This window comes from Pongo abelii, chromosome 4, assembly GCF_028885655.2.
Source record: "Pongo abelii isolate AG06213 chromosome 4, NHGRI_mPonAbe1-v2.0_pri, whole genome shotgun sequence".
Classification (NCBI taxonomy): domain Eukaryota; kingdom Metazoa; phylum Chordata; class Mammalia; order Primates; family Hominidae; genus Pongo; species Pongo abelii.
In genome coordinates, this window is record NC_071989.2 from 646,680 (window position 1) to 662,965 (window position 16,286).

At 63.1% G+C, this 16,286-nt stretch overlaps 1 protein-coding gene and 1 pseudogene across 2 annotated transcripts in view; one reads left to right on the forward strand and one right to left on the reverse strand.

Annotated features, from left to right (window-relative positions):
* TPPP (tubulin polymerization promoting protein) overlaps nt 1-16,286 on the reverse strand; it is a 39,571-nt gene that overhangs the window by 10,011 nt on the left and 13,274 nt on the right. For both annotated transcript variants that reach the window (XM_054555312.1, XM_054555314.2), the window contains exons 2-3: nt 12,487-12,801; nt 621-774 (exon numbers count right to left, since the gene is read on the reverse strand). In XM_054555312.1, the coding sequence (XP_054411287.1) occupies nt 621-774; nt 12,487-12,797 (465 nt within the window). In that variant the 5' untranslated portion in view covers nt 12,798-12,801. The remainder of the gene's footprint in view (nt 1-620; nt 775-12,486; nt 12,802-16,286) is intronic.
* LOC129059313 (serine/arginine repetitive matrix protein 3-like) lies at nt 771-5,736 on the forward strand (annotated as a pseudogene).

Consider the following 16,286-nt stretch of genomic DNA (forward strand, 5'->3'; position numbering starts at 1 on the left):
GAAGTGGCTGTGCCCTGGGCAGGTCTCCCAGCGGTGGGGCAGTGGGCAAGGGGCATAAACCCTGGGATTTATGCCCCTTTTAATTTTAATTCTTATTTTTACCTCTCCTGACCCTGGGGCAGCCTTGGGCTGGCGGGGTGTCACGACCCTAACAATTGCCCAGGTCCACCTGGTGTTTATGCAGTTGGGGACCCCACCACCTGCACCCTCAGAGGGAAGGGGCTGTCAGAACAGCCAGGCCCCACCCACCAGGCTACGCCCCCCCCAATCCATGCCCCTTCAGACCAAGCCTCCCCAGACCCCCCAAGGCCATGCCCACCTGGCCATGCCTCCCAGGACCCACCCACCCCCTCCCAGGCCAAGCCCCCAGTCCATGCCCTTCCTGACCACGCCTCCCCAGGCCTCACCCTCCAGGCTATGCCCCATTCATGCCCCTTCTGACCACACCTCCTCAGACCCCACACCAGGCCATGCCCTCCTGACCACGCCTCCCAGGGCCCACCCCCCCAGGCCACGCCCCCAATCAGGTCCCTTCTGACCACCCCTCCCCCAGGCACCACCCACCTTCCAGGCCCCGCCCCCACCCCTCCAGGCCCCGCCTTCCACCTCGCCCTGCTCACCGTCACCCCTGAGATGATGGGCGCCTTGCCCTCGATGAGCCTGTGCACCTCGCGAACGGCCTCCTCGCTGCTCTTGTCTTTGAATCGCTTCTTGGCGAGCTCCTCCAGCGCCTCCTGGAACTGCTCAAAGGTGATGGTCCGGCAAGACTTCCCTCTGCAGGGGCACAGGCGACTTAGGGCTGGGCGCTGGTCGGCCCAGGGCTGCCCTCCCCACACGTGGGTCCGAGCAGAGCTGGACGGCCATGGCCCAGCAGCCCACAGGCTTCACCCGCAGGCGGCCGCCCTGGTATCGCTGCAAATCCAAACCGTCTTGGAAGAAAGCTTGGCGGAAGCAGGTCCTCTATGAAGCTGGATGCTCACACGGTCCTGCAGGCCGCTCTGACACAGGGTGTGTGCGGGTCTGCACTCTGCTGGGGCGGTGCGGGAGGCCATTAGGCAGCGTGAGCCCACCTCCTCCTCCCGGGGCAACCACAGCCCCGCCCAGCTGCGCCGGGAGTTGGAGGTCCTAGGACCTGCTGGGGCCCGGGCTCTGCCTGTGTGTGTTGGGGTCCTAGGTGGAGGTGTCCCCTACACAGGAACATGGTTAGGAGGGGCCGCCGCCCCCGGACACTTGGCAGCATGGGTGCAGGCCCACGCCTCAGACGCCCTGGCTCCACAACCCGCCAGGCGGCCCGGCTGTACCCCTGCACTGTCCTGGCCTCAGAGGTGCAGAGCCCGGTGGGCCGAAGGTGCCGTGAGCAGCTTCTGGTCACGCAACACGCTGCGTCTAAACACACTCCACGCTTTGCAACATCCTCCCACCACAGGCCATTCAGGCAATTTCAGAGGATTCTAAACTGACTCTTGGTCTTTTATATAATAATTCTAATTACAAAACATTTTTCTCCTCAGACCAGATATACCACAACTAACCCAAAGTGGGGTTTTTCAGTGTTTAAAACGAGATCCAGTGGATGAGGCTCAGCTCTGCAAAAGGCACCTGCATTTCACCAGGGAAGCCTCTGGACGGCGCGAGAAAGGCTGCACCCAGCAGGCCAAGCATTGTAAGGGCACTACCAGCTGCAGAATCCACAGTGACCAAGAGTCAGGAGACAAATGACCCATAAAACCCCAGCAAGCCTTTCCAGAAGTCAATGAGCAGAGGGCCTAGAATAGCCAAAACGATTTCAAGAAATGAGAACAGAGTCCGAGGACTGACTACCCAACTCCAAAGCTCATCGAGGCTTGACTGCAAAGTGGCAGCGACGTGGGCACGGGCACGCGGCCAGCCCTGCAGCCCAGGGGGAGTCTGGCTCAGCCACACGCACGCAGCCCCCCGATGTCCACAGGTGCAGAGGCAAGCCAGAGAGAAAGGACTGTTTCTTCCACAAGTGGAGCTGGAACAACTGGTGATCCCTGCGCAAATTAAAATGCACTTTGGTCTATACTGCACACTATATACAAAACTAACTCAAAATAGATGACAGTCCTAATTATGAAACTAAAACAAACTTCTAGAAGAACACCAAAGAGAAGATCTCTGTGACCTGGGGTTAGGCGAAGATTTCTTACAAATGGCAACAAAACATGGCCTGTAGTGGAACAAATGGATGAACTGGACTTCATCAAAACGTTCGAAACTGTGCTCTCAGAAGACACCGTTAAGGGAATGAGAAGACAAGCCACAGACTAGGAGACATGCCTGAGAAAGAACATGTCTCTGAGATACACCAAGAAACCTTAAAACTCAGCAGTGAGAAAAAAAAATCCATGTGAAAAACGGGCAGAATATTTGAAGCAGACACCACCAGAGAAGACACGGGCATGCGGACAAGCACGCGGAGAGGGGTCCGCGTGGGCGCCGTCGGGGGAGTGGGAACAAGCTCGCGGAGAGGGGGCCGCGTGGGCGCCCTTGGGGGAGTGCGGACAAGCACGCGGAGAGGGGGCCGCGTGGGCACCGTTGGGGGAGTGCGGACAAGCTCGCGGAGAGGGGGCCGCGTGGGCGCCCTTGGGGGAGTGCGGACAAGCACACGGAGAGGGGGCCGCGTGGGCGCCGTCGGGGGAGTGGGAACAAGCTCGCGGAGAGGGGGCCGCGTGGGCGCCCTTGGGGGAGTGCGGACAAGCACGCGGAGAGGGGGCCGCGTGGGCACCGTTGGGGGAGTGCGGACAAGCACGCGGAGAGGGGGCCGCGTGGGCACCGTTGGGGGAGTGCGGACAAGCACGCGGAGAGGGGGCCGCGTGGGCACCGTTGGGGGAGTGCGGACAAGCACGCGGAGAGGGGGCCGCGTGGGCACCGTTGGGGGAGTGCGGACAAGCACGCGGAGAGGGGGCCGCGTGGGCGCCCTTGGGGGAGTGCGGACAAGCACGCGGAGAGGGGGCCGCGTGGGCGCCCTCAGGGGAATGGGGATGGAAACGACAGCGAGGCCCCTGCGCACTCTCCAGGGGGCTCAGACACTCAAATAAACAAACTGCCGGCACCTCGAGCTGAGCAGGCCGCGGGGTGGGGGGCGTGCTCATCCACAGACGGCCAAGCAACGCGGCAGAGCCAGTGTGGACAGCTTCTCACAGCCAAAGGCGGCCCAGCAGTCCCGTTCCTGGGTCCTTGCTCAAGAGAAATGAAAACAGGCTCACACATAAACGCAAATGTTTACCACTGTTCTTCTCGCAGTCACCAAACCCCAAACAATCCAGTGCCCTTCAGCAGTGGCCAGACCACGGTGCTGTGATGCGTGCGCACGTGGACAGCAACCCATCCCTGGAGAACAAGCCCAGGATATGCACCCAACGCGGTGGGTGCCAAGTGACCGGGCTTGGAGCCAGGCACGGAGGTGCTGCTGGGTGATTCCCAGAACCCAAGGCGGATGCTGTGTTTAAACAGCACCTGAGGGTTCCCACACACTTTACACGCGTGTCCTGAAGACACAACAGACACCATCATCAGCGCTGAGCCAAAGGAGAAGAAATCCCACTCAGAAACACACCAAGTGCTCAGGGTCCCACAGCTCAGACCCTCACGCCTCATGGGGTCCCAGGGAGAGGAGCAGAGGCCTCGCTGTGGCCGGAGGTGGGTATGGGGAGACAGAGCCCCAGGGCAGGGCCTGGACTGCTGAGGACAGCCACACAGGGCACATTCCAGACCCCCGTCATAGGGCGCTGTTGTCCAACAGCATCCCCCAGGGGGCGCTGGTGAGCCGGGTGAGCTGGAGGTGTGAGCAGCTCCATGGCTTGGGGGTCCACAGTGTTGGGGGTGGATTTAGCCCCTTGACGCACTCAGCCTGGACACCCGCACATTCCCTGTGGTGCTAGAGGAGCCAGGCCACCCCAGGCAGCCCACAGTGCCTGGAACTGACAGTGCCCATTGGGCCCTGTGGGGGTGTTGACTCTCTAGGGCCCTTGGGGCCTCTGTCTGTCCTGAGCCGTCAAAGGCTCTCCTGTCTTCTATTCACACCCTGCCCAAGCTGACATGCGGACGCCAGGCCTGACTGCCAGCCTGGTGACCAGTGCTGAGGCACGCAGCCCTTTCTGACGGCCTCGGAGCCAGGCACCACCAGCATGAGTCACTCGGCAGGAGGGGGATGGCTGAGGGGGCTCCCCCATCAGAGGCGACATTCAGATCCGGACACCTGCTCTGCCCGTTCCCCGAGTGTCTTGGGGAAAGGGCGCCTGGGTCTCTGCCCCACACGGGCGGGGAGCTCTCCCCAGGAGACCCGGGTGCCCTCCGCCTGGGGCAGTCCTCAGGAGTTCTAGGACAGCAGTACCTGCCTCTTCCCCAGAGACATTAGTCTGGCTGCCCGGCTGTCCTGACACAGAGTGGGCCTGTTCTCCAGAGACCAGGGTGCTGGAGGAGCCTCCGAGTGTGGAGCTCGGCATCCTCATTGCCCATGCGCTCCCCAGCCCAGCGCCCTGCCCCGAAGCCAGCCCAGCAGGACGCAGCCGCTGCTCACACACAATGCCCTGCGGGGCCTGGACTTGCTTCCCAGGCTCTGAGTCCCCTGGCCTCTGGGCCTGGCTTGGTCTCAGGAACACTGGGACCCAGCCTGGGGCCTCCAGGAGCTGGGCTCAGGCCAGGACAGCCCTCCGAGGACCGAGGCCTGTTCCTCCGGGGCAGACGTCACAGGCCCTGCTGGGCTTGGGACTGTGCATCCAGCACCCTTGTGAATCAGGAATGACCTCCCAGGGTGCCCTCTCTGAGGGGCGGGGGCTGGCGGGCGAGGTGACAGCTTGCTGTTCGGGTTCCGGAGAAAGCTACCAGCTCCCCTGGGCTCTCTGGGCCTGCAGCTGCTGTGGCTGGAGTGCCCTGTCCAGAGGCTGCCGCAGGTGGGAAGCTGGGGGCTGTGGAGGGGAATCTCGGGGGAAACAGCCTCTCCCTGTACTTAGGCGAGTCCGAGAGTGAGGGGCTGCGGCTGCCCCAGGGCACCAGCGTCTGGGATCTTCCATTAGCTCCTGAGACCTGAGGAGGCTGGGAAGGAACCCCTGGCTGGTGGGCCCCGCGGGGGGAGGGGGGCTTCTGGGGAGGCTCCTGCCTGGTAGGGATGCGGCCTTAGGGGAGCCCTGTCTGGCGTCACCGTCCTGCACGTCGCTCCGAGTTCTCACTGCTCCAGGAGGGTCCAGTGTTCCCGTTCCAGCAGAACCCAGCCTTGGGGTCCCCCATGCCTGTTGGCTGCCCTTGCCTCCCCCAAGCCCCAGCAAGATACAGAGGACCTAGAGCAACGTTTCCTGGGGCCGGCAGTGGTCGGTGGCAGGCCCTCCAGACCCTGCCCATTCTCCCCTCACAGGTGACTCCACCAGCAGCTGAGCACTGAGGCTTTTCCCCTCATCTCAGGAAACCAGAGCCCTTCCTGCACCCCACTCAGCTCAGAGGATGGATGGCAACGTCCACTGGGCCACGGCAGCTCAGGCCCCAGGGTGGGCTGAGAGCCAGGGCCCTCCCACTGCTGCGCCAGCTCTAACCCCAGGCATGCCCACCATGAAGCCCCCACACAGCCGGTCGGGGGGCTGCCTGAGCTCCGGAGGTCTGGCTACCGAAGGTCCCCTCCTGCCTGAGGGGCCGCCTGGGATCAGCCCACTGTCTCCCTCTGGGTGCACACCCTGAGCTTGCTCCTAATTTTGTGTGGCCGCCAGCCTTTTTGTTTTCCTGGGGCGGGGGGGAAGGGGGGCGGCGCGTGTGTAGTCACCGCCCTGTGGACATCGCTAGGAAGAGGTGGCCCTTGGTGGGATGTGGACTTGGGGCTCAGAGGGACCCCGGGCAGATGTGTGGGGCCCGACCTTTTCTAGGGGGCCCCAGGAGCTCGGCTGCCTCCATCCACCCCAGTCTCAGCCTGGGCAGGGCTTGGGTCTGTGCACCTGAGGTCAGTTTCTGGCTGTTTGGAGGTCACCCTCTCAAATGACCTGTGTTGTCTGGTCAGGCTCATGGGGCAAAGTGGACAGCCAAGGCCACACCCACCACTGGCCAAGCGCAGAAGAGACGGGTGCCTGTCGCCGCACAGTGCTCTGGGGATTGCCGGTGCTGCCGGGCCTGCAGGCCACAGGAGCCACAGGTCTTGACTGTGAGGCCACGGCGCCACAAGCTCATGAACCCTTAGCCACAGACGCACCCATGGCCGAGGGACCCCCCCCCCCACCGCCGCAGGGGCTCCACTCTGCAGAAGCCACGTTCATCCTGCCCTGCCAGGGGTGGCCACTAGAGGCTCCCCAAAGACAGAACTGGCCCCAGGGCTCCAAAGCTACCGAGTGCAAGCCTGGGACAGGGTGGTGCGCACAGCAATGGAAGGACAGGGTTGGGTGTGGGGAGTGCAGCCCACCCTTCCCCGGGGCTGGGTACCACGGGGGAGGGGGAGGGGAGCATGCAGCCCTGATGCTCCTGGCCCCTTCCAGGGGAGCTGATGCCCGCTTTTCTGGAATGGACAGACAGGAGGACGTCACACACACTGCTCTGAGGACCTCACCTGCCCTGTGGCAGCTGCCCTCCAAACACACTGTGACCTGGATTCTCTCCAAACCCGGGTGTTGCTCCTGGGAGGTGGTTGGGTCGGTTTCCGTACTGGGAGCAGTCTGAAGACTTTAGGACAAAGTGTTCTGCCGGCCCTCCATGCTCGGGGTGACCACAGGCCCCAGTGCCGGCTGGCCGGGGGGGTATACCAGGCTCAGCAGCCCTCCACGCTCGCGGCAACCACAGACCCCAGGGAGCCTGGCCCTGCTGTTCTCAGTCCCCCACTGGCCCTGGCTTCCTTCTAACCAGCGTCCAGGTATCAGTCTAACCCCCAAGCCAAGCCACCACCCAGTATCCGCCCAGGTGTCTACAGGAAACGTCAGTGCATTTACTTGGGAAAACACACCACACCCAGCACACAATCGTGGGTCCTGGGGGAGGCCGGGGCTCCCAGCGAGCCGAGACCGCAGCCCAGCCCTCCTTCCTCTGCCTCGTCGGCTGGGTGCCCCCACCTGAGCTAGATGGACCCGCAGGGGGCCAGTGAGCAAGGCTGGCAGACCCTCGCCCAGAGGATGGTGGTGTTCGGTGCAGGTGGGGAGGCAGCAGCTGAGCCTGACTCCAGGGATCCTGAGGCACCCATGGCACGGGCCCCTCCCCAGGCTCGAGGAGGCGCTAGGAGATTCACTGTCCATGGTTCTACCGGGCCCCACTCCCACCGCCCGTGGTCCGGTCCCGCTTGTGCACCTCATGCCTCCATTAATTAATATTTTAAAGCTGCCACTGCGCGCTCTTTGCAGGAGGGAGTCATTGTCTGGGTTAACAGTAGTCTTCAACAAAAACCTGGCGTAAGGCTGCAAGAAATTTGTTTAAGATTTAACACATAGTAACATCAAAACAAACAAGCGCTGCCATGGCAACGAGGACTAAACAAAGGCTCGCAGATACCCCGAGCTGGCGCCACGCCGGTGGAGCCATGGCAACCTGCCCTGAAAACAGAAATCGGTGGGCCTTTTCTCCACACATCCTGTCAGAGTCAGCAGCTTTCTGCAGTACTAAAAGCCGCTTCCTCACAGTCCCCAAGCTCCTGAGGGAGGCAGAGGCTCCCACAAGTGACAATGGGCACCCCCTCCCCGAAATGCAAAACAAAAGCAACCCAACACCCCCAGGCCTGCCGCCACCACCCCTTGCTTTTCCCGGAAATCAAAGGAAAATCTCTAGTGTCCCCAACCCCTCCTGGTGGCCCTGCCCCCCCTCTCTTCCTGAGACAAGGGTGTGAGTTTAGGCCCCTTGGTCCTGCACACCTGGGAGGTCAGGATCCCGTGCCAGGATCATAGGGACCCCCCCGAGGGGAGTCCAGGCTGCAGGAGGGAAGGACAGTTTGAGGGTGGGAGAGAGGAAGAGGTGGAGGCAGACCTGGGGAAGCCCAGGGTCACAGGGGTCTGCGGCTGCAGGTGAATGGGGAGGTGGGGAGGTCAGAATCCCTCAGCCTCCCCTCAGGCCAGGATCCCGGTCCTGGCCACCTGAGCTGCTGCCCGCAGGACAATCTCCCACACGGTGCCCAGTCAGCCGACCAGGCTGCCCAGGACTGGGTCTCAGCCTCAACCCCTCCCTGGGCTTGGGCCACAGCTGTCTGCTCCCCCAGACCTTGACCCTCATGGTCAGCCAAGGCTGGCACACCCCAAGGCTGGTCCTGGGCTCCACACTGGGGAGGTGGCTGTGCTGGAGCAGGGGGCCAAGCTTTAGCCCCCAAGTGCCTGAGCAGCTCCAGCCCTGCCTCTGAGAACAGGCCCAGACCAGCTGGGGCTCCTCCGGCCTTCTGGGGTGCCAGCACCCCCACAAGCAGGTAGGGCTCCCATCATTCTCCAAATGAGACACAGCCACCCAGCCCCACCCACCGCAGGGAGAGTTCTGCATGTGTGTGCAGGTGTGTGCAGGCATGTGTGTGCACATGTGGCCATGTGCACACACACATGCGCCATAGTTTGAAGGCAACTTTCTGCAGAAGGAATCACACCCTGCACCACACTTGGTGTGTCCGGGCCAGCGCCGAGGCTGTGCGCATGGGGCCGACCCTGCAGGGCTGATGGCCCCTGGACAGGCTCTTCCCACCTCCCGCCCAGCCCTTCTAGGAGCTTCACCCACAAGCACCATCTCCACACCGCTTTGCTCCGGGTCTGGTCCTGTGTATCCTGGAACACACATTGGGCGGCACAGAGGGTACCCAGGGACTCGTCCCAGATGTGCCCACACGCCGAAGCCTGCTGAGGAGCAGCTGCCAGGGCCCAGGAGCACGGGGCTGGGATCCATGAAGGGGCTGGGTCCCCTCCAAAGAAGGACACCTGAGGGGGAGGAGGAGCACTAGGGGCACAGGGACCCTGGTGGCCAAGGGGAGGAGCCTGCCCTGCCCGTGCCCACGCAGGCTCTGGACACGGCGGCCGCGCCACGAACCCCACCTGCCGCTGCATGGGCTAAATATAGCCGACCCAGTTTCCCTCTCCCGGTCCGTGTGCCCGGGACACGTCCCCTTGGCAGAGTGAGTTCTGGGCTCAGGACAAGGGCACTGTCTGTGCCAGAGGCTCTGGCCCCTGACCTCCTGGGCACAGCCCAGGTCAGTGCCACCTGCCCATGGCTGTTGATCCACCAGAGCGGCCCTGGTCACCAGGACCTGCCAGCAGCTGGCTGGGGCCATCTACACAGGCCCACACCGCATAGCCCGCTGCTGCAGGAGGCTGCAGGTTTCCAGTAGGGGATGGCGGGCTGGTCTGTCCTCCAGGCAGCAGCTGGCATAAGCCCTGTGGATGATGTGGGAGCTCCAGCGAGCCTGTGGGAGCTGCCCCTCGCCAAAGAGCCCATAAGCAGGGCCTGTACCGCAGATCCAGGTGCCAGTCGCCTCGGCCACAGTCCTGAGGGAGGTGCAGCCCTGAGAGTCAGTCCACGAAGGATCTGTGGCTGGGGGGGGCAGTGAGGGGGGCACTGTGCGGCCAGGGGTGCAGTATGGCCGGGGGTGCAGTATGGCTGGGGGTACAGCACGGGGGGTGCAGTGTGGCCGGGGATGCAGCGTGGGGGGTACAGTGTGGCCGGGGGTACAGTGTGGCCGGGAGTGCAGTATGGCTGGGGGTACAGCACAGGGGGTGCAGTGTGGCCGGGGATGCAGCGTGGGGGGTACAGTGTGGCTGGGGGTGCAGCACGGGGGGCTGCAGTGTGGCCGGGCTTGCAGTGTGACCAGGGGTGCAGCACGGAGGGGGCAGTGTGGCCAGGGGTGCAGTGTGGCCTGGGGTGCAGTGTGGCTGGGGGTGCAGCATGGGGGGCTGCAGTGTGACCAGGGGGGCAGTGTGTCCAGGAGTGCAGTGTGGCTGGGGGTGCAGCATGGGGGGCTGCAGTGTGACCAGGGGGGCAGTGTGTCCAGGAGTGCAGTGTGGCTGGGGGTGCAGCATGGGGGGCTGCAGTGTGACCAGGGGGGCAGTGTGTCCAGGAGTGCAGTGTGGCTGGGGGTGCAGCATGGGGGGCTGCAGTGTGACCAGGGGTGCAGTGTGGCCAGGAGTGCAGTGTGGCTGGGGGTGCAGCATGGGGGGGCTGCAGTGTGACCAGGGGTGCAGCACGGAGGGGTGCAGTGTGGCCAGGGGTGCAGTGTGGCCGGGGGTGCAGCATGGGGGGTGCAGTGTGACCAGGGGTGCAGTGTGGCCGGGGGTGCAGTGTGGCTGGGGGTGCAGCATGGAGGGCTGCAGTGTGACCAGGGGTGCAGCACGGAGGGGGCAGTGTGGCCGGGGGTGCAGCACGGGGGGCTGCAGTGTGACCAGGGGTGCAGTGTGGCAGGGGGTGCAGCATGGGGGGCTGCAGTGTGACCAGGGGTGCAGTGTGGCTGGGGGTGCAGCATGGGGGGCTGCAGTGTGACCAGGGGTGCAGTGTGACCAGGGGTGCAGTGTGACCAGGGGTGCAGTGTGGCTGGGGGTGCAGCATGGGGGGCTGCAGGGGGTGCAGCATGGGGGGCTGCAGTGTGACCAGGGGTGCAGTGTGACCAGGGGTGCAGCACGGAGGGTGCAGTGTGGCCGGGGGTGCAGTGCCAGAGGTGCAGGCTGTCGGACGGACCCTTGCGGGCTGAGCCCCAGCCCTTGTTGGGGACCTGCTGGTCCCCTTGCTCTGGCAGGCTCCTTGTGCCTTCCTGGTCTCCAGAGGCCCCAGGGATGGGTGGTCCTTGGTTAGTGTGGGCTTCGACTGCCAACGTGTCAGCAAATGATGGCCCCGTCTGAGGCTGGGGAGCACAAGGCTTCGTGACTACCTGCCCAGAGGGGCCAGCCACAGCCTCCTCTCACACCGGCCGATGGCTGCGCCCATGAGGACGCTGAGGCTGGGAAGCCACCAGGGAGGTTGGCGGGGCCACTGGGACTGGACAGGGTCAAGGATGAGACCAGCTCGCACCCGGGGCCCTGGATGGAGCCTCCCCTCCAGCTTCTCTGGGACTGAGGCTGGGAGCTGTCAGGAAGACAAACAGGACTCGCTGGCCCTGGTTGCCCCTGCTGTCCCCTAGATCTGGGGGAGCCTGCAAGGCAGTCGGCTGGAGAGAGGGTCCGGGTTCAGGCATCCTTCTGAGCGGTTTCACGGCTTTTCTAGCATAACTTTCCAAACCCCAAACGCCCTCGGATGCACTCAGATGTGCCGTACACAACAGGAAGCTCAGCAGGACATGCACAGTCCAGGAACATGCACGACCCAGGAGACACCCAAGACCCAGGGGACATGTGTGACCCGGGAGACACATGTGACATCGCCACGGAGCACAGCAGAGATGGCACAGCTGCAAAGGCCACGGCGCCCACCCAGAGCTGGTAGATGGGGCAATGGCGCCGCAGAGGTGGGCCCCACAGCCTTCAGCACGGGGGCGTCTGAGCCATGGCCCGGCGCAGAGCGGGAAGGCGGCAGGAGCTCTGAGATGAGAGAGGTGATGAGGTTGTGGCAATGTAGGAATGAAATACATCACATCGGCCGCAAGTGGACAAGGTGCAAACCACTGAAATAAAGCCATTACCACACAGGCGGACAGGACAGGGCTGGACACGGGGCTCGGGGAGAAACGCTGCTTTTCTCAGGCGTGATCATGGTGGGGTGTCGGGACATGAGGTGAAATGTGCCGGGGCATGTGAGGGTGCCTCAGTGTGCTTCCCGGCGTTTGTCCAGGAGAAAACAGACAATGCATGACACAGCAACAGAAGTGCACACATGACACAGAAACGCACGTGCACACACGACACAAGCACGTGCACACACGACGCAGAAATGTGCACACGTGCACACACAACGCAGACAAAGCAAATGGCATGATGCGGTTTCAAGGTGGCGGCCAGAGCCGCCTCCTTGGTGCCCTTTGCCATTTTGGCGCCCGTGGGAATCCTGGGATAGAAGTACAGCAGCACAAAGGCTTTGGGAGGGGCTGGGGGACACCTGAACGGCCAGCTACATGCACGGGGACACAAGCATCCAACCTCTGAGACTCAGCCCCTGAGCCAGCCCACGGAGGGTCGGGAGCTCTGCCCGCCAGCAGCCACCTGCCCCTCCAGGCTCCAGGCAGGCACTGCCCCCACTCCTGGAGAAGCCCAGTGATCCCAGTCACAGCTCCCTGACTCCGGGGAGCAGCATTCACCCCGAGTCTGCTCTGAGGCCAGACACCCCCTCATAGGCCACCCCCCATGCCGAAATCCTACACGCCCACGGGGCTGAGAGGAGCCAGGGCTGCCGCTCAGGACTCTGCACCGAGAGGTCCAGCAATGCCCGGACCCCTGCTCCCTGGGGGCCCAGATGGCACGTTCAGGCTCCCACATCTGGGCTGCTTCTGAGAAGGGCAGGGTCTTGAAGCACAACCCCCTCCACTCCCCACGGCCCACTCCCCACAGAACCCACCCGGGGGCTCAGGGCCGCAGACCCCCGTAAGTCAGGTTCCTCGGCCCGTGAGCCCAGCGCACTCACTTGATCTTGCTGAAGACGATGTCCACGTCAGTGACAGTCACGTTCCTGCCGTCGATCACCTGGCAATCCTTGCACAGCTTCGACCAGTTCTTGCCATGCATCTCCCTCCCGGTGGCCCTGGTGTCCCCGTGTACAGCAAAGCGCCGGAAGGCCTCCTCCAGGGCACTGAGCTCAGGGGATGCAGCTGCCCCCTCACCGGCACCCTCCGATTCCAGCGACAGCCTCTTGGCCGCCCGGTCCTTCGAGGGGTCCCCCGGGGACTTGGGGGGCGTCCTGTTGGCAGCTTTGGCGGGCTTGGCCTTGTCAGCCATGTTGCTGTGGAGGAAGGAGAGGAGAAAGGGGTCACCCAGGCCATGTCCCAGCTGACCGGGGTGCAGCCCAGGAGACCCCGCCATACCAACGAGCACCAGGACGTGGCGAGGGCTGAGATGGGCAGGCCTCCTGGGGCTGGGCGTGAGGCCCCTCAGACGCTTGGAGCCAGCTGCCCCGTAGGCACACGTGTCCAGCCCCGGGCAGAGCAGAGCCAAGCGAGGCCTTGCCCACTGCCGTCATTGGGGCAAGGACCCCCTAAGCCAGATAAAGCCAGCAGCACGCAGAGCCCAGGGTGGGAGCTGAGCTGGGTGCCAGGGGCTCCAGGCCGAGGAGGCTCAGGGTGTGACTGGCAGCATCAGAGCCTATCCCGGGTCCCCTCCCCGCCACAGTTCCACTGTCCCTCCTGTGGACGCCCGCTCTGCAGCTCTGGAGGACACCTCGGGATCACACCCTCCCCGGGGTCTGTGACGTGGCACCTTCCTCCGGAGGGTCCACAGCAGTCGCGTGACAGCTGCTCCCTCCCCAGTGCAGAGCCTCTGACCTTAGATGGAGCTTTAGGCTGGGGAGGGTGCGTGATGGCCCTGGGGGCACCTCAGGATGCTCTTCCCAGGAGCCCTGGGCCTGCCGAGCCCATGGTGGCCCCGGCCAGGGGAGGGGACTGTGAGTGTGCAGGGCTGAGGCAGTGGTGGGGGCACTGGTGTCAGGGCACAGGGATGCCCTCTGGACTTTGTGAGGCGCCCGCCCCCAGAGCAGGCAGCTGGGCCGTGGGGCTAAGATTGAGGGGTGCCACCCAGGCAGGGCTCGGGGACGCAGGGCTACGCCACAGGGCGGGGCTGCCGAGGCCACCTCCCCACCACGCATGAGCTCCGGTGAGACCTAGTCAGGCCCTGAAGGACTCAGAGTGAGGTGCTGGACTCAGGGCACGACAGCTGCTTCCGCAAGGGGCCTGGACGCCAGCTCGGCCGTCAGCACTGCACTGAGAGCTGAACACGGCCTCTGCCCACAGACACAAGAGCCGGTGGGAGGGTCCGTGCCGAGGACACAGGTAGGTGTCCCAACTCTGGGACTCACAAAGCCCTCTCAGATCTGGAGTTCTCAGCGCCAGTCATGGCCAAAGTGTGGCTCTGTCATCGTGGGGGTCCTGAGTGTGACCCCTGCTGAACTTGAGATCCCACAAATTCCCCCAAAACAGCCAGAAAAAAATCCAGGGGCACTCCCTACACTGAGGACCTTAAGGGCCTCAGGCCCCACCCACTCACCCTTTTCCCTGGAAGGCACCAAAAATGCAGATGCCAACCCAGTGGAGGACGCAGGGGCAGGATCCTGGTTGGGGCAGGGCCACCTGGGGGCAGGATCCTGGTGGGGGCAGGGCCGCGTAGGGGCGGGATCCTAGGGGTGGAAGGGCCGGGTCGGGTGTCCAAGCCAGGAACAGTTTCCAGTTTTATCGCTGACACCATTTCTTTGTCTGAAACAGGAGCTTCTTACAGGCCTGGCTTGTGTTTCCCCTGGGCCTCTGCAGCAGGGGTTGCTGGACAGGAGGAGCGGTTGGGAAATTACCAGAAGCAATGGCGGGTTTTGTGAGCACCCAGAACAGTGGTGGGCGTGCAGGTCAGAGAGAAAGAACCTTCTGGGATGCTTCAAACTCAGGGCTGCGTTCTGTGGTCTCATCTCCTGTGGGGACGCGCCTGAACAGAGACCCTTATTCATACACCTCAGCCAGTCATCTGAGAACCTGCACCCCGTGGGGCCCGCCTGGGAGCAAAGGGATGAGGGAAGCCCCTCGGAGCCACCTTCAGGGCTCACGCAGGACGTCCCAGCCCATCAGCACGTGCTTTGCACGAGTTTTTGGATAAGCTTGGAGGTTGGCCTTGGAGGGCTGAGCGGGACATAAACCGTCCTGCCCTCATGAGGCCTATCAGTTGGGACAAGTGATAAATAAACAAGGCAATGAAACATCAGGCAGCGAGGAGTGAAGAGGAGAAACTGAGGCAGGTCAGAGGGAGGCCAGCAGGCAATTTCAGACCCAGCGGAAGAGAACGTGCGTGAGCAGAGATGCGGGCAGGTGAGAGTCACGGTGCGTGAGAACGGTCCAGCCTGCGGCCCCTGCGCCAAGGTGTCCCTGAGCCCCTGCTGGGCAGGCACCACCTGTGCTGGGCTCAGCCCCTCTCAGCACAGCAAGCAGCATGAGACGGCATGCATGAAAGCACGGTGGGGGCCGTGGGGGACAGGGCAGAAAGGAACAGGTCAGGCCATTGCCAGATCTACCGAAGACAGACACTGGCCTCAAACGTTCTGATGAAAAATGCTTCGGGCCGGGACTTGGATACCCACATCCACTGTCCCACTCACGCTGAGGGGAGCGAGGCCACCTGCAGTGGGTGTGAGCTCAGAGATGGGGCCACATCCCCTGTGGAGGGTGCTTGGTGACTCTGGGGTTCCCAGGAAGACGAGGGTGACAGCCGTCAACAGCCGAGAAGAAGGAGTAGATGCAGGAACCCATGGCCATCACACGGGAGTGAGGCCACGGGTGCTTGGGAGGGCTGAGAACCAGGCCCAGGAGGTTCTAGAGGGAAAAGTGGAACCCGTTCCAACTCAGCCCCGGCGTTTCTGCACCAAGGGGTAGAGCAGTGCCGACCTCAGACGCCAGCTGCCAGAAATGCTTCCAAAGCCCGCCTCTGTGTGGGGTGTGTGCTGAGGAGTCTCACACGGGGACTTGTCTCAGATCCCATCCGAGCTTCACTGTTCTAGGTTCTTGTAGTTTTGTTTTACCTCAAACATGCATTAGCTCAACAAAATATTTTTTAAAAAGTTTTTAAACTAAAAATGACAGAATGAATTAGGCGCGACGTGCCGCTGTGGGAAGACAGCCAGGCTGCTGCTGGGTCTGGAGGAGCAGGACGCGGGCCACAGACCCGGAGCAGGAGCGGAGGAGACGGGAGCCGCACTGTCTGGATCGCTTCATTAGACCCACGTGCTGTTTCCACAATGACGGTAATAAGAATAGATTTAATTTTAAGAGAATTTGGAGGTGTCAGATGGACAATGAGCCTGGGCGGGCGCCTCTCCCTTGGTGCTCTCCACCGAGCATGGCATGCAGCTGTGCCAGCTGCTTCTCCTTGGACGGGCAGAGGCCAGGTGTCCTCCACTTTCCCACAGTTTCTGGGTGCAGCGCATCTGAGCCCTGAGTGCAGACCCTCACACCGTTTCCCCCAGAGGCTCTGCTCTTTCACCATGAGGGAAAAGAAGGTTGTGTAGCAGAAGAGACTCCAGGAAGACAAACTGCTCACCCAGGGGTCAAAGGACAAGCTCCAGGCGTGTACCCACCATCTCCACGCGTGTGCCCTGAGCCCCCAGGGGGTCCTTCTGCACTCCCAGACCTGTGCCCACCATCCCACATGTGCCCTGCATTCCCAGGCCTGTGGCTTGCATCCAGGTGTGCACCTGCACCCTCTCCCACTGGCCAGCACCTCCCAGGTAGGAGGGACGTG